This window comes from Acanthochromis polyacanthus, chromosome 1 (assembly GCF_021347895.1).
Source record: "Acanthochromis polyacanthus isolate Apoly-LR-REF ecotype Palm Island chromosome 1, KAUST_Apoly_ChrSc, whole genome shotgun sequence".
In the NCBI taxonomy this organism is placed as follows: domain Eukaryota; kingdom Metazoa; phylum Chordata; class Actinopteri; family Pomacentridae; genus Acanthochromis; species Acanthochromis polyacanthus.
In genome coordinates this window covers 39487710-39507651 of record NC_067113.1, presented here as the reverse complement: position 1 = coordinate 39507651, position 19942 = coordinate 39487710, and the positions used below count along the sequence as shown (strand labels likewise).

At 39.0% G+C, this 19942-nt stretch overlaps 1 protein-coding gene across 5 annotated transcripts in view; it reads right to left on the bottom strand.

Moving 5' to 3' along the window:
• The window catches only part of grip1 (glutamate receptor interacting protein 1), a 76410-nt gene that overhangs the window by 44500 nt on the left and 11968 nt on the right, over positions 1 to 19942 (bottom strand). The window contains exon 1 of one of the 5 annotated variants that reach the window (XM_022200928.2): positions 12329 to 12788. The exons of 1 other annotated variant lie outside the window; for it this stretch is intronic. In XM_022200928.2, coding sequence (XP_022056620.2) covers positions 12329 to 12464 — 136 coding nt within the window. In that variant the 5' untranslated portion in view covers positions 12465 to 12788. Of the gene's footprint in view, positions 1 to 12328; positions 12789 to 19942 lie in introns of those variants that run through there. 3 more of the 5 variants (XM_022200930.2, XM_022200929.2, XM_051959545.1) reach the window with 3 other exon arrangements.

The window sequence follows — 19942 nt, the reverse complement described above, 5'->3', positions numbered from 1 at the left end:
TTTCACATTTTGCCTTTTTAATGTTTGTTTTTCTTACATTGTTTTATCTTCACATTTTATTTCATTACTTTATTATTTATCACATTTGGTATTCTGTGAATCCCTCAACTTTAGGAAAAATGCTCGACAAATGAAATGTTTGATATGTAATCCTACACTTCCTACCGACAGACTAAATATCACAAACAGCATAAAACTCAGCAGCAGGTTTGACCTAAATAACCGCAGCTGTACCTAATAAACTGACAGCTGGGTGTTTTTATTTGAGACGAATCAGAAGAGCGAAGGGGAAAAAGGAAGGGGAAACAGTTGTTCTTTAATTTAAGGGAGCTAATTAAACATCAAATCCAAATAATGTTTAATGGCGGCGCGGCTCCTGAGAGGCCTGAGCGTTAATTAAGGTGAGCTCGTGTGGATTTCTGCTCCACTTTCTGCTGCTGGAGATAATCCGGCCGCCTCCGGACCAGCACGAATCCTGGAAAAGTGGAAACCGTGGGCCTGAGAGCCGAGCCGAGGGGAGTCTAACGCGTTCACACATATTAAAAAGCAGGTAGGCGTTCGGTCTGCCGCTAATGGAGCCACAAGCTCACCAAAATAAAGATGTTTTCGCTTAACGGAGTCCAACAAAGATCAGAAGAAACAAAACGGCGAACCAGAAAGCCGGCCCTCCCCGTTTTCCTCTTTAATCTCCGACCGGTTATGCTAACGAAGTCCTTATTTAAAGCGCTAATTAGCAATTTTTTTCTGTGTCAACAGCCTTCACGCAGCAAACGACTGAGTCTGAACTCAACACCCGTCTTCATTAACGTGCAAATTTATGCGCCGTAATGTTCCGGCGCTAAAAAGAGATCACGAGGAGGAGGTGAGAGAGAGGCTGCTCAAAAAGGTGAGACAAGGGTGATGTCACTGCCAGGGGGCGTGGCCTCAGGGTGGGGAAGGAGCAACGCCTTTAACCTCCAACCAGGTACAAGGATAAAGGTGTTGAGGGGAGGGGCAAGACCCTTAACCTGGTACCTGGGCTGCATCCAGATCTCCACCCTCTGGACTTGCAGACTGAGCCCTCGCAGACTTCAGTCATATGTAATGTGACGTCTTTACCGTCATTACCTAAAGTCTGCAAGAGCGGGAGTCTACAGCATTATGAATGGAGCTAATAGACAGACTTGGAGTCCGTTTCAGTCGTTTCTATGACACTGTTTGAAAAACTATAATGTATACGCTAATCACAGCAGCACTCGCCTACGTGATCGTTCTGCTCCTTATTTTTCTCAGCTCATGATTTTGGCTTCAGACTGCACAGCTTTTATAGGCCAGACTCAATAAAAAAATCGAAAAATTTAAACGTTACGTCCGTATTGCAATGAATTGTGGGTGATCAAACTGGTGAAGTCTGCAGAAGTCTGCACCCCAAGCAGACTCTCTGGACGTCTGCAGAAAGTCCGCTTGAGGCCCCTTGAGGACTGGATGAATTGTGGATTTGGACAGCCCTCAGCACTCCTGGACTTCCTGTGAACGCGCCCGCAAAGTCTGCGAGTTTGCAAGTGCGGTGAAGTCCAGAGATTTGGATTCAGCCCTGGTTAAAGACTTCGTACTTCCAACAAGGTATCAGGTTAAAGACTTTACCTTCCAATTAGGTTAAAGGTCCTTTCCCTTCCCCAACTCTGAGGTAACATCTTCAACCTGGTTGGAGGCTGAAGGTGTTGCCCCTCCAACCAGGTACCAGGTTAAATACCCTTAACTTCCTACCAGGGACCAAGGTAGAGGTCTTGCCCCTCCCCCCACTCTGAGGTAACACCTTTAACCTCCATCCAGGTAACACCGGATGGAATATATTTTGTTTATTCATACAAAAGGAATGACCTCAATTATATTTATATAACTGTTGTGTTTAACCTTCTGACCTGAAACAGCTTCTGGTTGTTTTTTTTTCATGTCTGTCTCATTTTTACTCACTGTGGGTTCATTTTTCACTGTGATCTAAAGTTCTGCTCCTCTATAAAAACAGAACAACCACGAAGGAGGAGACGGAGCTCAGAAATGTCTTCTGCACAGTATAATGTAATTAGAATGGCTTTTTAATGTTTTGTGAACAAATTAGTTATTTTACATCTTGTCTTTAAATTACTGACTATATCTATTAAAACAGCACAGAAAAAATGAGTAATTTATGTGTTTACTGTAAAAAAAAAAAAGGCCAAACCTATAAATAACATCCACATCAAAAATCTGACAGTAATTTGTTGTGTCACATCGTTTCACACAGCTTTTACGATAACTAAATGAGCAAAAAACAACATTAATTTAAAAATAATTGCCACTATTTCGAAGAAAACGTACGTATTTTAGTAACTGTGAAACGGTAAATATACATTTTTAACTGTTTAAACATTAGCTCTTTGTTGTTTCATTAAATTACAGAAGATAAAAAACAATCAGAAAAAGCATCACTTTACACGTTAAAAGGGCAAAACTGTAAATATGTATTTTTACAAATAGTAATTTTTTCTTTAAGTGTTTTACCCTAAAATTACAGTTTTGATGCTGATTAAATTAGCCAAAAAAGTAATTATTTTATTGATATTTGTCACTACTAAAGAAAAAAGATGTACATTAAGAATTGTAAAATGATAAAAATAAACTACTTTTTACCAGTTATTTTACAGATTTTAACTGTTTTGCTAAACTACAGATAATAATGTGTAGAATCCCATAAAAAGGTAATAATATACTGTTCTCTCTTATTCATATTTGTTTGATCTGAAGCCTCACAATGAGTGTTTTTGGGACTGACTCTTTATCTTAAGTGCACAAAATCATGACATCAGTTAATCGTTTGCACTTTACAGAACTAAATTTACACTATTTTTTCAGTAAAAAGAAAACAGAAGGTTCAGTAATGAGACTTTTTCTGTATAAAAATGTGATTTCTGGCAGACAGAAATGCCAACATGCAGCATCTTTACTTCATACTTTCTTATTCTGTCTGGAAAACTGGCACAGATACAGACTGAGACCAGGAGCAGCTGATAATCTGAACCTGTAAATGTCTCCTTCAAGAACTCCTAAAGATGCTGGACGCAGCAAACCGGCTAAACGAGGCCGACGGAGATCAAATCAACGAGGAAATTCAGGACTGAAATCACACTGAGCGAGGGCTGAGGACAGAGAGGATGGAAAGTCTCGAGGTTTAGCCGGTCAGCCAACCTGAAAATGCTTTCATATACAATCACACGCTGCGCTTCACACACACACACACACACACACACACACACGTTTGTACTTCTATCTTAGTGAGGACATCCATAGGCGTAATGCATTTCCTAGAGCCTTACCCTAACCTTAACCATCACAACTGATTGCCTAAACTTAATCCTTACCCTAACCCTAACCAAACCTCAATTCATACCTGTTCTCTAAAAACAAGTCTTCACCCTCAAACATGGCTGTTTCAAAGTGAGGACCGGCCAAAATGTCCTCACTTTGTAAAAATGTCCTCACTTTGATAGTTAAATGCAGAAAATGGTCCTCACAATGTAGCAAGTACAAGAACACACACACACACACACACACACACACACACACACACACACACACACACACACACACACACACACACTGAGCTAGCTAGCCAGTAGCTTCCAGAAATGCCTCTGCAGCACAAACAGTACATTTCCATACCATAGAAGCATCGCAAACATCAGCATCCAGACACAAATAGAAGGTTATAAATGATTTATTACACAAATATTCACAAAAGTGTTCGAATGTATGTTATCTTTTTTTAAAAATAAATCAAAAAATGACATAATTTATCACGATCGGAAACTGATTTCCAACCAAATTTGAGCTTGAAATCAGGCTAATTCATCAAAATCAGTTTATTCTACCTGTCTCGTTTAAAAATTAGCCTAAAATAAAATGTTCACAATAAGCAGAATCTGTAAAAAATGAAAAATTCTACATTCCTCGGCACAACCAAAAAGCCTCGACTGATTCAGCTGTGACCGACAGTTAGACGACAACAATTCAGAGAGTCAATAAAATAAATGCAGCATGGCTCAGAAACAGTGAACAGAGGAGCAAGTAGATGGAGATCCATTCAGCCTGGTGAAACATACAGAAAAGGTCTACAGAGGCTGGAAACACAGAAGTAGTTAAATATCTGCAGTATGTGGAATTTTCATGCATTTGGACGAGCTTTGGATCATTTTAGAGGATTTTCTGAGTCTTCTGGGACAAATTTTGGACAATTTTTGAGACATTATGGGAAAATTCTTGTCACGCAAGTTAATCTATTTGGTCATTTCTAACAAATTTCAAGCCATTTTGGATATTTTTGTGTAATTTTGGAGGATTTATGAGACATTTTGGACACATTTTGAGTCATTTTGGACAGAATTGGGGCAGTTCAAGATATTTTTAACCGTTATTTTCCAGATTTTTCTTGGCAAAGCATCTTTCGACAGCCTGATGGGCAGATTCATGCAGAGAACAAAGAGCCCACAGTATGGAAAAAATGTGACGGGAGGAAAAAAAGAAAAACATCCAGAAAGCGCTTGGAATTCAGAGGGTTAAAGATCAGATAAGTGAGGTGAGAGCTGAGGAATATTTTCACTCTGATAATGCCGTTTGTAGTTGATATTTGGATGATCTTTCTACAGATGACGAGACCGAAAATTGGACCAAAAATAATCAAAAATGACTCAAATTGTCCATGGGGACTCAAAAAAATCTGACATTAAGTAAATATTGAGTCATTTCTAGCTAGTTTAAAGTCATTTTGCACATTTTTTGGTGCTTCAGATAGTCTTTAAGTCAATTTGGACAACTTTACATGACAAATTTCAAGTTGTTCTGGACAAGTTTTATATTATTTTAAACAATTTTGGACTTGAGAGAAAGATAAGACCTACTGGATGAATAAAATAAATGCAGCATGGCTCAGAAACAGTGAACAGAGGAGCAAGTAGATGGAGATCCATTCAGCCTGGTGAAACATCTCTCAAAGTCAAGTTTAGTGACTCAAACGGACACTAAAATCTTTCAAAATAGCAAGAAAACCGGTTCCAAATGATGCAAAAATGGTCATTTTGACTAAATTTTAAATAATTTTGAGCTGGTTTCAAGTTGTTGTGGACAACTGTAGGCTAAGAGGTAAATAGATAAATGTGGCATGGCTCAAAAATGGTGAACAGAGGAGATGGAAGATGCATTCAGCACGGTGAAACATCTTTCTACAGATGATGAGCAGAGTGAGAAAGTCCGTAGAGGCTGTAAAAATATAAAAAATGGTTGAAAAAATGGTATTGCATTTGGGAAAATGTACATGCTGACACCTCGATGTTCCGTTTTGGTTTGAGAAATAATCAAAAACATCCTCCTACATTCTATGTTTATGATTTCATCCATTCTAATTACACTACACCGAATTCCTTCTCCGTCTATTAATGGTTGTTTTGTTTCCATAGAGGGATGGGAATTTATGTTGTAGCAAAAAAAAAAAAATTAACCTAAAAATGTGACAGGAGCACATGAAACGTCCAGAAATAGCTCGGGGGGGTTCAGTGGGTACATTTTCTGCTCCGGTTCATTCACAAATATCCGAGGCCGAATGTTTCATCGTCTGCTCGCAGCTCACAAACACTTAAATCGGCATAAACAGTTCAGCCGGCGCCGAGTTCAAGGCCTGTTGGAGATTTCTCAGGAGGAGACAGATGGAGGCGAGCGAGCTGCGAACCAGAGTTCAGCCACAAAAACGAGAATATTCCTCAACCTCGTATCAGCTCAGAGAAGGGTGGAAAAAACAAACGAGCTGTGGAGGGATTTACACGTTTTTCTGTGATGATATGTCTTCCAGCATATTTGTTTAAGAAATGAGAAGCTCCTCACTGCATCAGCAATGGAAGGCTCTTACCTATTTGCTTAGTTAAATCCAAATGCCGACTTTTTTCTCTGGACAGGCAGAGTATGTAAAGGTATCCTGGAGAGTAGCTGGAGCGTGTTGTGTTTTTACATCCTAGTCCAGCATCAGAAGCAGCAGAGCCAATCACTGGATCAACCATGATGTTACCCATAGCTCCACCCATCTCCACAGGTGGAGATGATGACGGACTCAATGATACGCTGGAAGGTCTGGTAAAGTTCTCTTCTGGTTTCAGGAAACTCGGTAAGTCACGTTTTGGAAAGTTTTGACATTATTGTGGTACAGTGGGAGGAAGCTGAGATATAAACTAGAGTGAACAAAGGACTCCAGCTAGGGCTGGGCAATACGACCAAAAAATAAAATCTCGATTTTTTTTTTTTTTTTTTAGTCATCTTGGACGATTACGATTTTAATGGATTTTTGTTGTTTCTTTGCGGTCTGTTTGCTATGGCTAGTGCTAGCCATGCCGCACTCCCGTAGCTGCAGCACTCTTCCCATTCTTTAGGATGCCTCTGCCGGAGGTGCTGAAAGTGGTTAGTTGTGCTGCTACTCTTCGCTTTCACAGTACTTTTGCAAACCTTGCACATGACTGTAGTTTGCTCTGTGTCAGTCTTGTCAAAGCCGAACCACTTCCATATAATCGATGTAACATGAGGCCCTTTTCTCGCGACCAACTCTTCGTCTGCTGTTCTGTCCGCCATGACGGGGGTGTGAGTGTTTTAGCGGAAGGAGATGAGAGGCGGAAGCAAACGCCAGTGCACAAGTTGTGAAAGGCAGAAGAAGAATCTGTATTGTTATATATTTAAGCTCGCCTCGATTTTACGATTTGGCAAATTTTCAAATCGTCAGGTTTTAAAAAGGCGAATTAATCGAATGAATTTGATTTATCGCCCAGCCCTAATGTAAAGGTATCCTGGAGAGTAGCTGGAGCGTGTTGTGTTTTTACATCCTAGTCCAGCATCAGAAGCAGCAGAGCCAATCACTGGATCAACCATGATGTTACCCATAGCTCCACCCATCTCCACAGGTGGAGATGATGACGGACTCAATGATACGCTGGAAGGTCTGGTAAAGTTCTCTTCTGGTTTCAGGAAACTCGGTAAGTCACATTTTGGAAAATTTTGACATTATTGTGGTACAGTGGACGGAAGCTGAGATATAAACTGCAGTGAACAAAGGACTCCAGTGGAACTTAATTTAAATTGTGAAACCCGAAATCGACACAGCCGAGTCTATCAGTGATGATTGAATGCAGTTAGAATCCAGTCCAATAAATCTCTTCCAAATGCTGTGGTTCACATTCAGCTCGTGCTGTTATTCAAGGTGAGAAAAATTCAGTTTCAAGTGGCACATTTCTACACTTCTGCCAGCAATTTTTAGAAACCGTGACACAAAGCAGGATCCTTCACTCGACGCCGCCGCACAGTCGAGCTTTAATCGCTTCATCCCTGCTTCCTTTGTTACCTCGCTCGTCTCCGTCGGCTCGCTACTGTCTCATCTAATGAAGGAAAATCTCCCCAAAAAGTGTTTTTAAAGACACATCAAGGAGCGGCACAACAAACGGAATCTAAATCAGAGACGAGAATAGAATCAGAAACGCACCACGGAGAATAAAACCAGAACGACAGCCGCTTCTGAAAACAGAAACTGGTCCCGCTGAGATGTCGAACCACTGATCAATCCAGGCGATAAATTCATCATAGGTGGGACGATGTTCTTCCAAATGCATTGTGGGGTTTTAGGTAGGATTGTAAAAACAGCACAGACGCTACAAAGTGTTTAAACAACACGTACAACATTGATTTGTTTGTTTGTTGATCAGTTATAACTAATTGGTATCAACTTCAACCTAAGTCTGATTCTTTGTTGTAAATTGTCTTAGTCCGTCTCTGTAAAATTAGTTATTTCCCGTTTTTTTGATGCACAAAACAAGAATTTGGTCAATTTGTGCTTTGGGTGATTGATATTTTTCTGTTTTCTGACATTTTGAATACCAAACAACACTGATTGATAAATTAATTGACACATTGATCAACAATGGGAATAATAATTAGTTCAAGCCTCATTAGAGAGGTAGAGGAGAGTAAGGTTAGTTAATCCACTCACAACCTGGAAACCTGTGCTAAACGGCTAAAATGTCTCCAATGTATTTTTTAAAATGTCTAAAATGACTTAAAGTTCTCTGAATGTCTGAAAAAAATGGTCCAAAATGACTCAAAAATTGTCAGAATGACTGTAACCCAGAAACTCGTCCAAAATGATTGAGAAACTTGTATAATTTGGCTCAAATTTCTCCAATGTAATTGATAAACTGTCCAAAATAGCTGAAAATTTGTCTAAAATGAACTAAACTTGTTGAAATACTTTTTCAAAAATGTCCAAAATGACTCAAAATTAGTTAAACATGATGGAAACCTGGGAAGTTCCTCAGAATGGTCAAGAAAATGGCTCAAATTTCTCCAAGGTGGCTGAAAAATTGTCGAAAAATTATTCACAATTTCTCCAAAATGATCCCGAGAGGAAAAATCCCTCTGACGACTGGAACAATTCCCATAATTAATAATACATCAGCAGGGTCATTCCAATAAACCCCAACATCAGAATGAGCTAGCTGGACAGTCAAAGTCAGTAAAAACGTAGAAAAACTGGATTCACCAAATAAGAACTATATTCATCTAGAAAGAATGCTGCTGTATGGCTGTTTGTATCTTTGATGCTAGTGTTTGGTTAGCCCAGTTTCAAGTGCAGGAATTCCTGAAAGCTGAAAATTATGTCTGAGGGTGCTAATTATTTTGTCTTCTCTCCTAGGAAATCGGTCCCCCGCCGCCATCCTGAAGAATCTTCTAATTACGTAAATGTACCTCGAGGATACGAGGAGGCTCAGAAGCACAGGCTTCCTACACAAATACAACACTGACTGACTGTACTTTCAAGTATTAATAATTAACATCCAACAAACTGAGTCCCTAACAGCTGCTCAGGTTGACGTATAAAATCCACGGATGGTTTCAACGGATCTTGAGAGTTTCCTGTTTTTGAATTTTCATTAACAAGCCAGAAAAAATATAGCTCTGAGAGTAAATAAACATATATAGCAATGAGTCAGTCACACCGGTGTTATTTAACCGGTTCTAAAAAGTGTACAGCCTCCTCAGTGAAAATACTGATTCCTCAATGTTTTAATAACAGATGGAGACTGTTAAAGGAATCACAAACATTTGAAGTAGATGAAGTTTCTCAGAGTTGTGGTTCATCACACAATGATGATGATGATGGCTTCATTCTTCACAAGTTTCAAATAATTTTTTTAGCAATTTTAGACTTGGAGGAAGAAAAACCTACTGGATGAATAAAGTAAATGCAGAAAGTTGTTGGAGATCCATTCAGCATGGCGAAACATCTTTCTACAGATGATGGGCTGTAAAAATGTAAATATTCTTATTAAAAATGACTCGGGAACCTGGAAACTTGTGCCAAATGGCTAAAATGTCTCCAATGTGTTTTTTAAAATGACTTAAACTTCGATGTTTGTCTGAAAAACGTGTCCAAAATGATTGAGAAAATTGTCCAATTTGGCTCAAATTTCTCCAATGTAATAGGAAAATTGTCCAAAATGGCTGAAAATCTGCCCAAAATAACTTACACTTATAGAAATAATTGTAAAAGTGTCTAAAATGACTTAAAATTAGCTAAATGGGACAGAAACCCGGAAACTTGCTAAACGTGGTCGAAAAAACTGGTCAAAAACGGCTCAAATTTCTCCAAGGTATCTGAAAAATTCTCTAAAAATTATTCAAAATTTGTTCAAAAGGATCATGAGAGGAAAATCCAACCTCCTGAATCAATAAAATAAATGTAGCATGGCTCAGAAACAGTGAACAGAGGAGCAAGTTGTTGGAGATCCATTCAGCATGGTGAAACATACAGAAAAGGTCTATAGAGGCTGGAAACACAGAAGTAGTTAAATATCTGCAGTATGTGGAATTTTCATGCATTTGGACGAGCTTTGGATCATTTTAGAGGATTTTCTGAGTTTTCTGGGACAAATTGTGGACAATTTTTGAGACATTATGGGAAAATTCTTGTCACGCAAATTAATCTATTTGGTCATTTCTAACAAATTTCAAGCCATTTTGGATATTTTTGTGTAATTTTGGAGGATTTATGAGACATTTTGGACACATTTTGAGTCATTTTGGACAGAATTGGGGCAGTTCAAGATATTTTTAACCGTTATTTTCCAGATATTTCTTGGCAAAGCATCTTTCGACAGCCCGATGGGCAGATTCATGCAGAGAACAAAGAGCCCACAGTATGGAAAAAATGTGACGGGAGGAAAAAAAGAAAAACATCCAGAAAGCGCTTGGAATTCAGAGGGTTAAAGATCAGATAAGTGAGGTGAGAGCTGAGGAATATTTTCACTCTGATAATGCCGTTTGTAGTTGATATTTGGATGCACCTCAGCCCTGAGAACTTTTCAGGTTTTGTCGACAAGAATGTTAAGTAACGATCACAGAAGAACAACACAACCTGGAATTACCGAGAACAACACAACGTGAAATTACTGTGTGTGTTTCCCACATTTCCCACATTCCTTCCCACAGTAAACACTTCCTCCCTTGTCATTACGAACAAACCACCTCGCCCCCAGTCACCTGGATACCTGAGCGAGTTTGTGTGAAACTGAGCAGCGCTAACAACCTTCATCTATAATTCAAAACCACACACACACACATTTACCATCACTTCAGAGGACTCACTTATGATGACTAAAGGTCAGGCAAGACTCAACTTTATAGATGAATAAATGTACATGTAAGGAGGTGACGTCCCCACAAGTACAACAAAAACACGTACATGCATGTCCAAGTTTGTGTCTTTGAGCACTTAAGGATTCACACCAAGTCTTGGCCTAAACACATGAATGCTCCCATAACATGAGCAAAAACACACACATGAACAAATAAACATAACTTCACACCATCAGTTTAGAGGACTCATTTTAAACAAGTCATTGCCTTGTGGGGACTTCAGAGGAAGGAAAGTCCTCATAATACGACTGTGTAAACTCATTTATGTCCCCACAACATGAGCAAAACTGGACAGCAAAACAATGTTGTACAATATTAACTTCACACAACTCACTGTAATCATTTCTTGGCCCTGTTAGAACTTCAGGGTTAAACTAAGTATTCAAAATATGACTGTGCAAACACAGTTATGTCCCCACAACAATACCAAAACCCCACACACACAAATACATATATAATATACACACATTACTGTATATTATCACTTTAGAGGACTCTTGGACTTCATGGAAAGTCAGGTATAATCATTTTGCCACCGACACTAAGGGGGGAACTTCAGGGGGAAGTCAAGTCATCAAAATAACACTGCAAGCTCATGTATGTCGCCACAAAAAGGGGGAAAAACACACAAAAACATACATATATACATACATGCATGTATATATGTATGTTTATGTATACACACACATTTTACTGTATATAATCACTTTAGAGGACGCTCTCTAACAACTCTCAGCCTCATCAGGACTTCAGAGAAAGTCAAGTGCCTATAATATGACAGTGTAAACTCATTTATGTGCCCACAACGTGAGCAAACTCACACACACATACATGTACATATATTATATATGTACATTGCTGTATATTATTACTTTAGAGGACCCTCAAACAATTCTTGGCCTTATAAGGACTTCAGCGAAATTCAAGTTCCCATAATATGACAGTCACTCATTTATGTCCCCACAACATCTTCAAACGGACACAAACACATAAGCACAGACACACACACACACAAATGCAAATACATACATTATATATGCACATTGCTGTTTATTATAACTTTAGAGGACTCTTTCCTTGGCTTTATGTGAACTTCAGGGAAAGTCAGGTCCTTATAATGACTGCGTAACCTCTTTCACACACACACAGACACACACACAGACACATATCACTTTAGATTCTTATCCTTATGAGGACTTCAGGTAAAGTCAGGTCACCCTAAAATTCAGTGTAAACATTTTGCCACTGAAACTAAACCCTTCTGCCTCACATAAATGTCCCCACAACATGTGCTAAACCACACACACACTCTCTCTCTCTCTCTCTCTCTCTCTCTCTCTCTCTCTCTCTCTCTCACACACACACACACATAGCTGCAGATCATCACTTGTGAGGACTCCCTTTAACCGGGGATCGGCTGTTTGTCCCCATAAAACAGTGAAGTCCCCCGGACACGCGTGTCCCCACACGGCGGGTAAACTGACACACCCTCGGGGCTACTTGAAGTGTCCTAATCTGTTGATAAGCTCCTCGCTCGCCCTCCGCATGATGCAGGACAATCAGACAAAGCTTCTCCTCCCTCCCTGGGACTCACTCAGTAGGTGTGTGTTGTACTTGCTGGTGTAGTAGTACACGTCTTCGTATCCTTCCTGGTAATCGTCGTCCGCCCGGTACCTCCTCCCTCGCCTTCTCCTGCTCAGCAGTCGCAGCAGGGCCAGGAACCGCTCCATCCCTGGTGCCAAACCGGGCCGAACCGGGCCGGGCTAAGCTAGAGGCTAATTCCACACAGAGAGGCAGATCGGGTTTCCTCCTCCTCCTCCTCCTCCTCCTCCTCCTCCTGGCTTTCTGCTGCTGCTGCACACACCTCTGGATCCTCTCGCTCTTTGTAGCTCCTCTCTGCAGCCTCCTCCTCTGCTGGTGCATCTAACCCCCATCGGCCAATCACAGAGCTCGCAGCGCACACACTCCGCCGCTCCGACACACACACTCCACTCCTCTCCTTTCCTTCATCGCCTCCTTTCCTTCATCTCTGCTCTCGGTTCTCGTTCTCCTCTTCCTCACCTCCTCGTCATCTTCCTCCTCATTTAGTTCATCACACTGAGGGGGGAGGGGAGGAAACTAGCTGAACGCTGAGAGGAAGAGGAGGAGGAGGAAGAAACAACCAGAGAAGGAAACGAGGAAAGGAAAGGAGGAAACAAGGAGTGAAGGAGGAAGAGGGAAGGCAATAAGGAAACAAAAGGAAACAAGGAAATAAGGAGAGGAAACAAGGAGTGATAGAGAAAACAAGAAAACAAGGAGTAAAGGAAATGAAGAGAAGGAAATAAGGAGGGAAGGAAACAAGGAAGCAGCCTCCAAAACTAAACAGCGAACGCCTCAAACACAGAAAACATGAATCTGAAGGAATCAGCATCCACAAAATTCCGATAGTCTGAGCCCTTAAGCTAACCGCGAAGCTAACTGCTAAGCTAACTGAGCTAAGCTAACTGTGAACAAGTCAAAGAACATTCATGAATCTGCAAGAATCAACATCCACACAATTTGTAACCTTTGAACTCTGAAGCAAACCGCTAAGCTAACCGAGCTACACTAACTACAAAGCTAATCAATTAAGCTAACAATGCTAACATAAAGCTGTCCTGTTTGGAATGATGAACTTTTCCCACAATCCTGCAGTTTCAGCCACAGAAACACCTTCATGCTGAACATCAATGATGTCTATAGGTTAAGTTTCCTTTAAACTGAATTACACCGAGACTCAAAGAGCGATCACAAACCAACCAAACAGAACCTGCATCCATTAGCAGCTTCAATGTTGCTGCTAGCCATCATACAGGAAATAAAAACCCCAACATGGATGACTGAGGACTGAAATCACCAACTGAAATAAACTCTTACCTTTTTATTTTATTATTTCTGTGCAATAAAAACATGATAGATCGGCGGAGGGGCGGCAAAAAAGTCCTCAAATTGAAGAACAAAACTGAAAACACAAAGACGCAACACTAGAATAACCTCCAATAACCCTGATGAATGTGTTGAGTTCTAATCAGACTGAAATGAAACATAAAGATGCTCCATCACAAGCAAGAGTCCAAATAATATCAGCAAAACATTCTGTACTCGTTCTTTTACTACAAATTACTCTTTAACTACAAATATTAACAGCAGAATGTGGTGAAAATATCATAGTGAAAGTATTTGTTCTCCAGAAAAACAACCCAGTTAGTGTTAAATTATATTATTCATTATTAGAGCCGAGGAGCTCAGTTTGAAAATCATTTTATCTTTTAAAAATAGCCACAATTAGAATAGGATTGAGTATTATTATTAGTCTCTGAAGGGGAAATGTGCAATGTCAACAGCAGCAACGTGAAAGTGAGAAAAGCAAGAAAACACAACTATAAATTAAAGAGGCAAGGCACACACACTATATACACAATATAAGAATAGCTACATGAATGAATTGCACTTGAATTACATGAATTACTTCATTTAGCCAAAGGAAAAAAAATGTAAAAACCGCAAAGAATTGGGAGGCTTTCATTCTTTCCGACAGTCTTTGAACTATTCACAAGCGTCGATCCATTGAGAGAAACAACCAATTATGAGCTTAAACTGTTGATATTTAATCAGAGTTTTTTCGTTTTACAGGTCTTTTTTTTAAATGCGCAAAATCAACAGATGGAAATTAGCTTAAAGCTAACTCTGGTACAATGCATCAAATGGAAACATTTATGTTTAATATTGTACATGGTCCCTTTTTAAATAAACTGATAATAATAATAATATCCATTTCTAATGAGTAGATTATGTAAAAAACGAGTTTTCCGTATTTCTACAGGGTAAAGACAAGTATTGAACCAAAATAAATATGGAAATTGTTACATATTTATAGTCATTTTTCTAGTATTGGTAACATTCCTTTTTGGAACTTTAATGTACACTTAGATCTGTACTACAACACCATTTGCAGTATTACTTTTCAACAGTTTCTGCATTACCAGCTTCTGTATCATTTTATGTGGAATATTTCACGTTTTTGTTTTATTTGTGATATTTCAAAACCAATCAGCTGGTGCAATAGTTTCCTGTACAATAAGGTCAATGTAATGGTGAAGATTTCATTCATTTTTCACATCATTCTTCAGGTGCAATATTGAACTACATCAAGACCTGAAAGATCTTCACCATTCTTGAGCCTCTCCACGACTCTGTGGACGGTCATCCGGCTGACGTTCAGCTGCTTGGCTCTGTCAGACTTCTTGTGGCCAGCATGAAGGAGAGCAGATATCTCAACTCTTTTGACTTCCATCTTGATACAACTTCACCGGAGAACAAATTTGTATTAAGGACACCTGCCTATAAGGTAGAACTTTCAGTTTGTTCAATGGAAGTTTTCCCTCCGACATGTAAACGTCTCTAAAGATCATGAAACCGTGTATCAGAACTTTTGCAAAGCCTGGTATAACTGCCAGCATTACTTTTCATTGTTCTATTCTAGATTTATTGTAGTTTACATATTATATTATCAGTATTGTATTTTACTTATGATCTTAGATTTTGACTCAGAACCTGCAGATACTAAATGACTCAGGTAAGAGTTTTGCATCTGAAGATCTACAAAATGTTGTTCCTGGTTCGACTGGACGGGTTTTAACACCAGCACTCTTCATCTCAACGTGAACACAAACAGTAAAAGTGCGACTCTGACAGCTGGTCTGCAGGGCGAACATTCACAGCTCGACCTCCGACCTCGTCACGTCCCGACGGATCTCGTATCCCAGCGACTCAGAAAACTGCTGACGGAAACCTGACAGACGGCAGCGAGCACGAACCAATGCTCGATTTACATCCATAAATTACTGCATCTATGGAGAGAAGAGTTTTCTGGATCCAACAGCAAACAACTGTACATTGGAATTATACAAAAAAAAAAAATCACTGTAAATCCAAATTTTGTATTTCATTTTGGTTGTTTGGATTCTTGTTGTGGTTCTTTTGGAACTAATTTTGGAATATTTCTTGTCTTTTTAGCTCAATTGTATTGAATTTTAGTCGTTCTGCATCTTATTTTGGTCCTTTTGCGTGTCTTTGTGGTTGTTTTGTTTCTTATTTCGGTGGTTCTTTGTCCTTTCTGGTCATTTCTATTTAAATTTAGTCATTCTGCATCTAGTTTGAGACATTTGCGTCCCTTTTCTAACTTATTTCGTTCATTTTTTGCCTCTTTCTGGTTATATAATCAATTATTGCACTGATATCACAAATTTGTGAACCAGAAAACAAAATATATCCGAATATTTAAGTAAAAAATCAAGATAAAATCCAAACATTTGCACCATTGAGGTTCTGAAATGTGAAATTTTGTTGCTTTTGTTGGTCTTAAATTGCTGTGGATTAATACTTTGTGGTTACTTGTGTTGGTTGGACCAAACGAATCAGAAAAAATAAAGAAAACAAACTTTAGTAATAAAGGAGATTGATAGATTGATCAAAAAATACAATTACAAGAATAGAAAGAGACAAAAAATATATTGTATTTGTCATATATTATTATATCAGAAAATGCTTTAATGAATGAAAAAAGGATTATTTTTTGCTGAAATAGACTAAAATGAAAAACTAAAACAACTTATTACTTAACATTAGAAATTAAATAATTTTTATTACGAAAATTCTGAAAATAATGAAGTTAAAGTTAATTTGCATGAAATAAAATAAACAAATGAAGAAATAAAGAATTAAATGTAAAAAAGCAAATGAATAAATGAATAAAAATTAAACAAAAATGAATGAATAAATGCATTAAATTAACTTGTTAATAGAAAAAGAATTAATTTAGTTTGTTGTGATTTTTTTACGGAGGTCCAAACACGCCTGACTAATTACTAATTTTCAAAATAAAATGCAAAATATTTTGCTGCTTTTTCTTGTTCTTATGTTGAATTAAAGATTTATGTGGATTAGGATGTTGGTTGGACTCATTTTTAACCGTTTACTGATGATTTAATTACAGATTAATCATGACAAAGTAATTCTGTAAGTGTCATTACATTATTTTATGGTGATTTTAGGAGATAATTTGATCCTAATTTGTGCTTTAATGTCCTGATTTTGCGATTAAAACTGATTTTAATTACAGTTTTGCATGTTGCAGCTGATTTCTTTGTGTGTTGAAACGACATTAGCTTTAGCGTTAGCTCAGGACCGGTCGCCATGACGCCCCCTTCACCTGTCAGACACACCTGAGGGTCTCCATGCATCTCCACGGTGACAGATGGGCGAGCTACATCAGCAGACACAGCGGGGAGAGGAGAGAGAGAGAGAGAGCTAAAAATGACTAGCGAGGCCTCATTTGCATATCGCTCTCAGGCTTCCACCGCTCTGACACGCCATTGGACGGCTCGGCGGGGCGTGTGCGTAATCCGGTTCTCCACGCTGCACGCCGACACACACACACACACACACACACACACACACACATGTTTGTTTTTCTATACCGGTGGGGACTTACCATTGACTCCCATTCATATCTAACTCCTAACCCATACCCTAACCCTAACCTTAACCATCACCAAATCAATGCCTAACCCTAAACAAACGTTTTTGCACTTTTACATTTTTTATTAACAACAATATGGCCAAGAAAACGGTGTTGCCACCCGTGGGGACCTCATTTTAGGTCCCCACCGTAAGACAAGTCCCCACCTTTATAGCAAATAGTCAGGTCAAAGTCCCCACCTGTATAGCAGAAACAAGTACACCTCCACACACACACACACACACACACACACACACACACACACACACACACACACACAGTTTATCCTCTAACTCCCCCTACTGGCCGCTCTGAGGAATTACAGCTGCTAAAAAATCCACATCTCTTAGGAAGAAATAACTGAAGCTTCTACAACTACCCACGATGCACCGGGGCAGGGACAGTGATTGATGAAGCCCGAGGACAAACGGAGAGACCCAGAAACCAGCTGGACAAAAGGAAGTCTTAATGGACGCTGAGTGACTGACCTGCTTCCTAATGGACTCTGAAACACTCAGCATCGACCTCCGTTCATCCCCCCAAGGCTCGACCCGACCTGAACTAAGACACGCAGACATCTGGACCACGCAAACATCTGGACCATGCAAACATCTAGACGACACACCGGAGGACGCACATCATCTCAAATGAACCAACAAGACCAATGATCAATCATAAAGTGCTTTCCAATACAAAAATCCACTAAATCTGAATAAAAATTCCCCCCCAAAACTCCTCAAGAACATCTGGTTCTTCATCTACTGTCATTTTATTTAAGGATCAGAGTTCTACCTTCATACTGTGAATGTTTCCAGAGTTCCAGGTCCTTCAAGTCCATAGAACTTTCTACAATTGTCGGTAGGTTTAGTCTTGAACTTTCTATGACGAGTTATTTTGACAAATTCTGACATGTGGACAAATTATGACTTCATATTGACAAATCTGGACTAATCTTGGACAGACTGACTTATTTTAGACAAATTATGACTTGGACAAATTATTGTCAAGCTTCATCATTTTTTGTCATTTGTGATAAGTGTGAATGGTCTTTAAGACAACGTCTGAGTTAGTTTTGTCAAATTATGACTTGTTTTGAAGAAATGCTGATTTGTTTTGGACAAATTCTGACAAATTTGGACTAATCTTGGACATACTGTGACTTATTTTGGACAAATTATTTGGAAATTAGAAGTGTTTTTCATGTGGGGCAATTTTCTTTGGCCATTTGTGACAAATATGGTTGATTTTCAAGACAATTCTGAATTATTTTAGAAAAAGTTTGGACTAAAATGTGACAAATTTTGGACAAATTACGACTTACTATGGATACAATTTGACTAATCTTGGACAAACTGACTTATTTTAGGCAAATTTTGGACAAATTTGGATGTATTTTGGACAAATCAGGACTATTCTATTTTTTCATGAAAGGCAATTATTTTTTAGTAATTTGTAACAAGTTTGGTTGATTTTTAAGGCAATTGTGAATCGTTTTGGACAAATTGTGACTTATTTTGGACAAATTACACCTTAATATGGACATATTTAGACTACTCTTGGACAAACTGACTCACTATAGACAAATTTGGACAAATTCCGACTTATTTTGAAAGTGTTTCATGTGAGACTTTTTTTTGTCATTTGGGACAAGTTTGGTTGATTTTTAAGATAACTATGAGTTATTTGGGACAAATTTTGAAGATATTTTGACTTTTTTGGAGAAATTTTAACTTATTTTGGACTAATTTCATGGTTCCTGGTTGTCCTGTTTCCGTAGAGGTGCAGCAACGCCCTGAAACGGCTTTTTATGTTGACTGATAATTAAGTCAGGCTAATAAAGCTAGCGTAGAATCACCTGCAGACCGACCATCTGAAGAAAAGGTTTTCAGTCTTCTGGTTTCTTCGGCTCTACTGAGGCAGAAAACGACGGTAACTAAGTGAGACTAAACGACTACGCAGCCGTTTGGAGGTTCACGTCTGAGCAGAAAAGCAGCCGGCAGCAGAACCAGAAAGCTCCTGAAACCAAAACCCGGCTAATCCGGCCGGTTTAAGGTGGACGGAGGATTCTAACGGTGGGTTCCAGCTTCACAGGGAGGAGCAACAACAGTTATCAGGCGAATGCAGCCGGCAAACACAAACACAACGGAGGATAAAACGATGAGACTCTCTGTGTTTTAATAAGTGCTTTGTGTCCTGCCGGGTTTATCCAAGTAGAAAATGAGAGCAGAGGAGACGCCAGCAGCCTGTGGTCCACCTGGACGCCGCCCAGAGTGCACAGATGAAGGACGGCTGAGCTGATCCTGGATCTGTTTTAGTCTCCAGTTTTACACCAATTTCTTTTATTTAGACAAAAACGTTTCAGGCTTTAGTTCAGAATGAAGCAACAACAAAGAACTCGACCAATCAGGGAGCTCACGTTTACTGTCAGATGTCATTTAGTCACATTTCTGAGCAGAAAACTGTTCATTGTTTATCACCATTGTACAACCAGACAATCCAAGACTTTAGTGTGGGCAAATTACAACATACAGCGCACAAAGTTTGACTTATTTCAGGCAAAATTTGAAATATTTTAAACCAATACGGACTCATTTTTGACTAATTTTGATTTATTTTGGACAAATTTGGACTCATTTTTGACTCATTTTTATGTATTTTGGATGAATGACC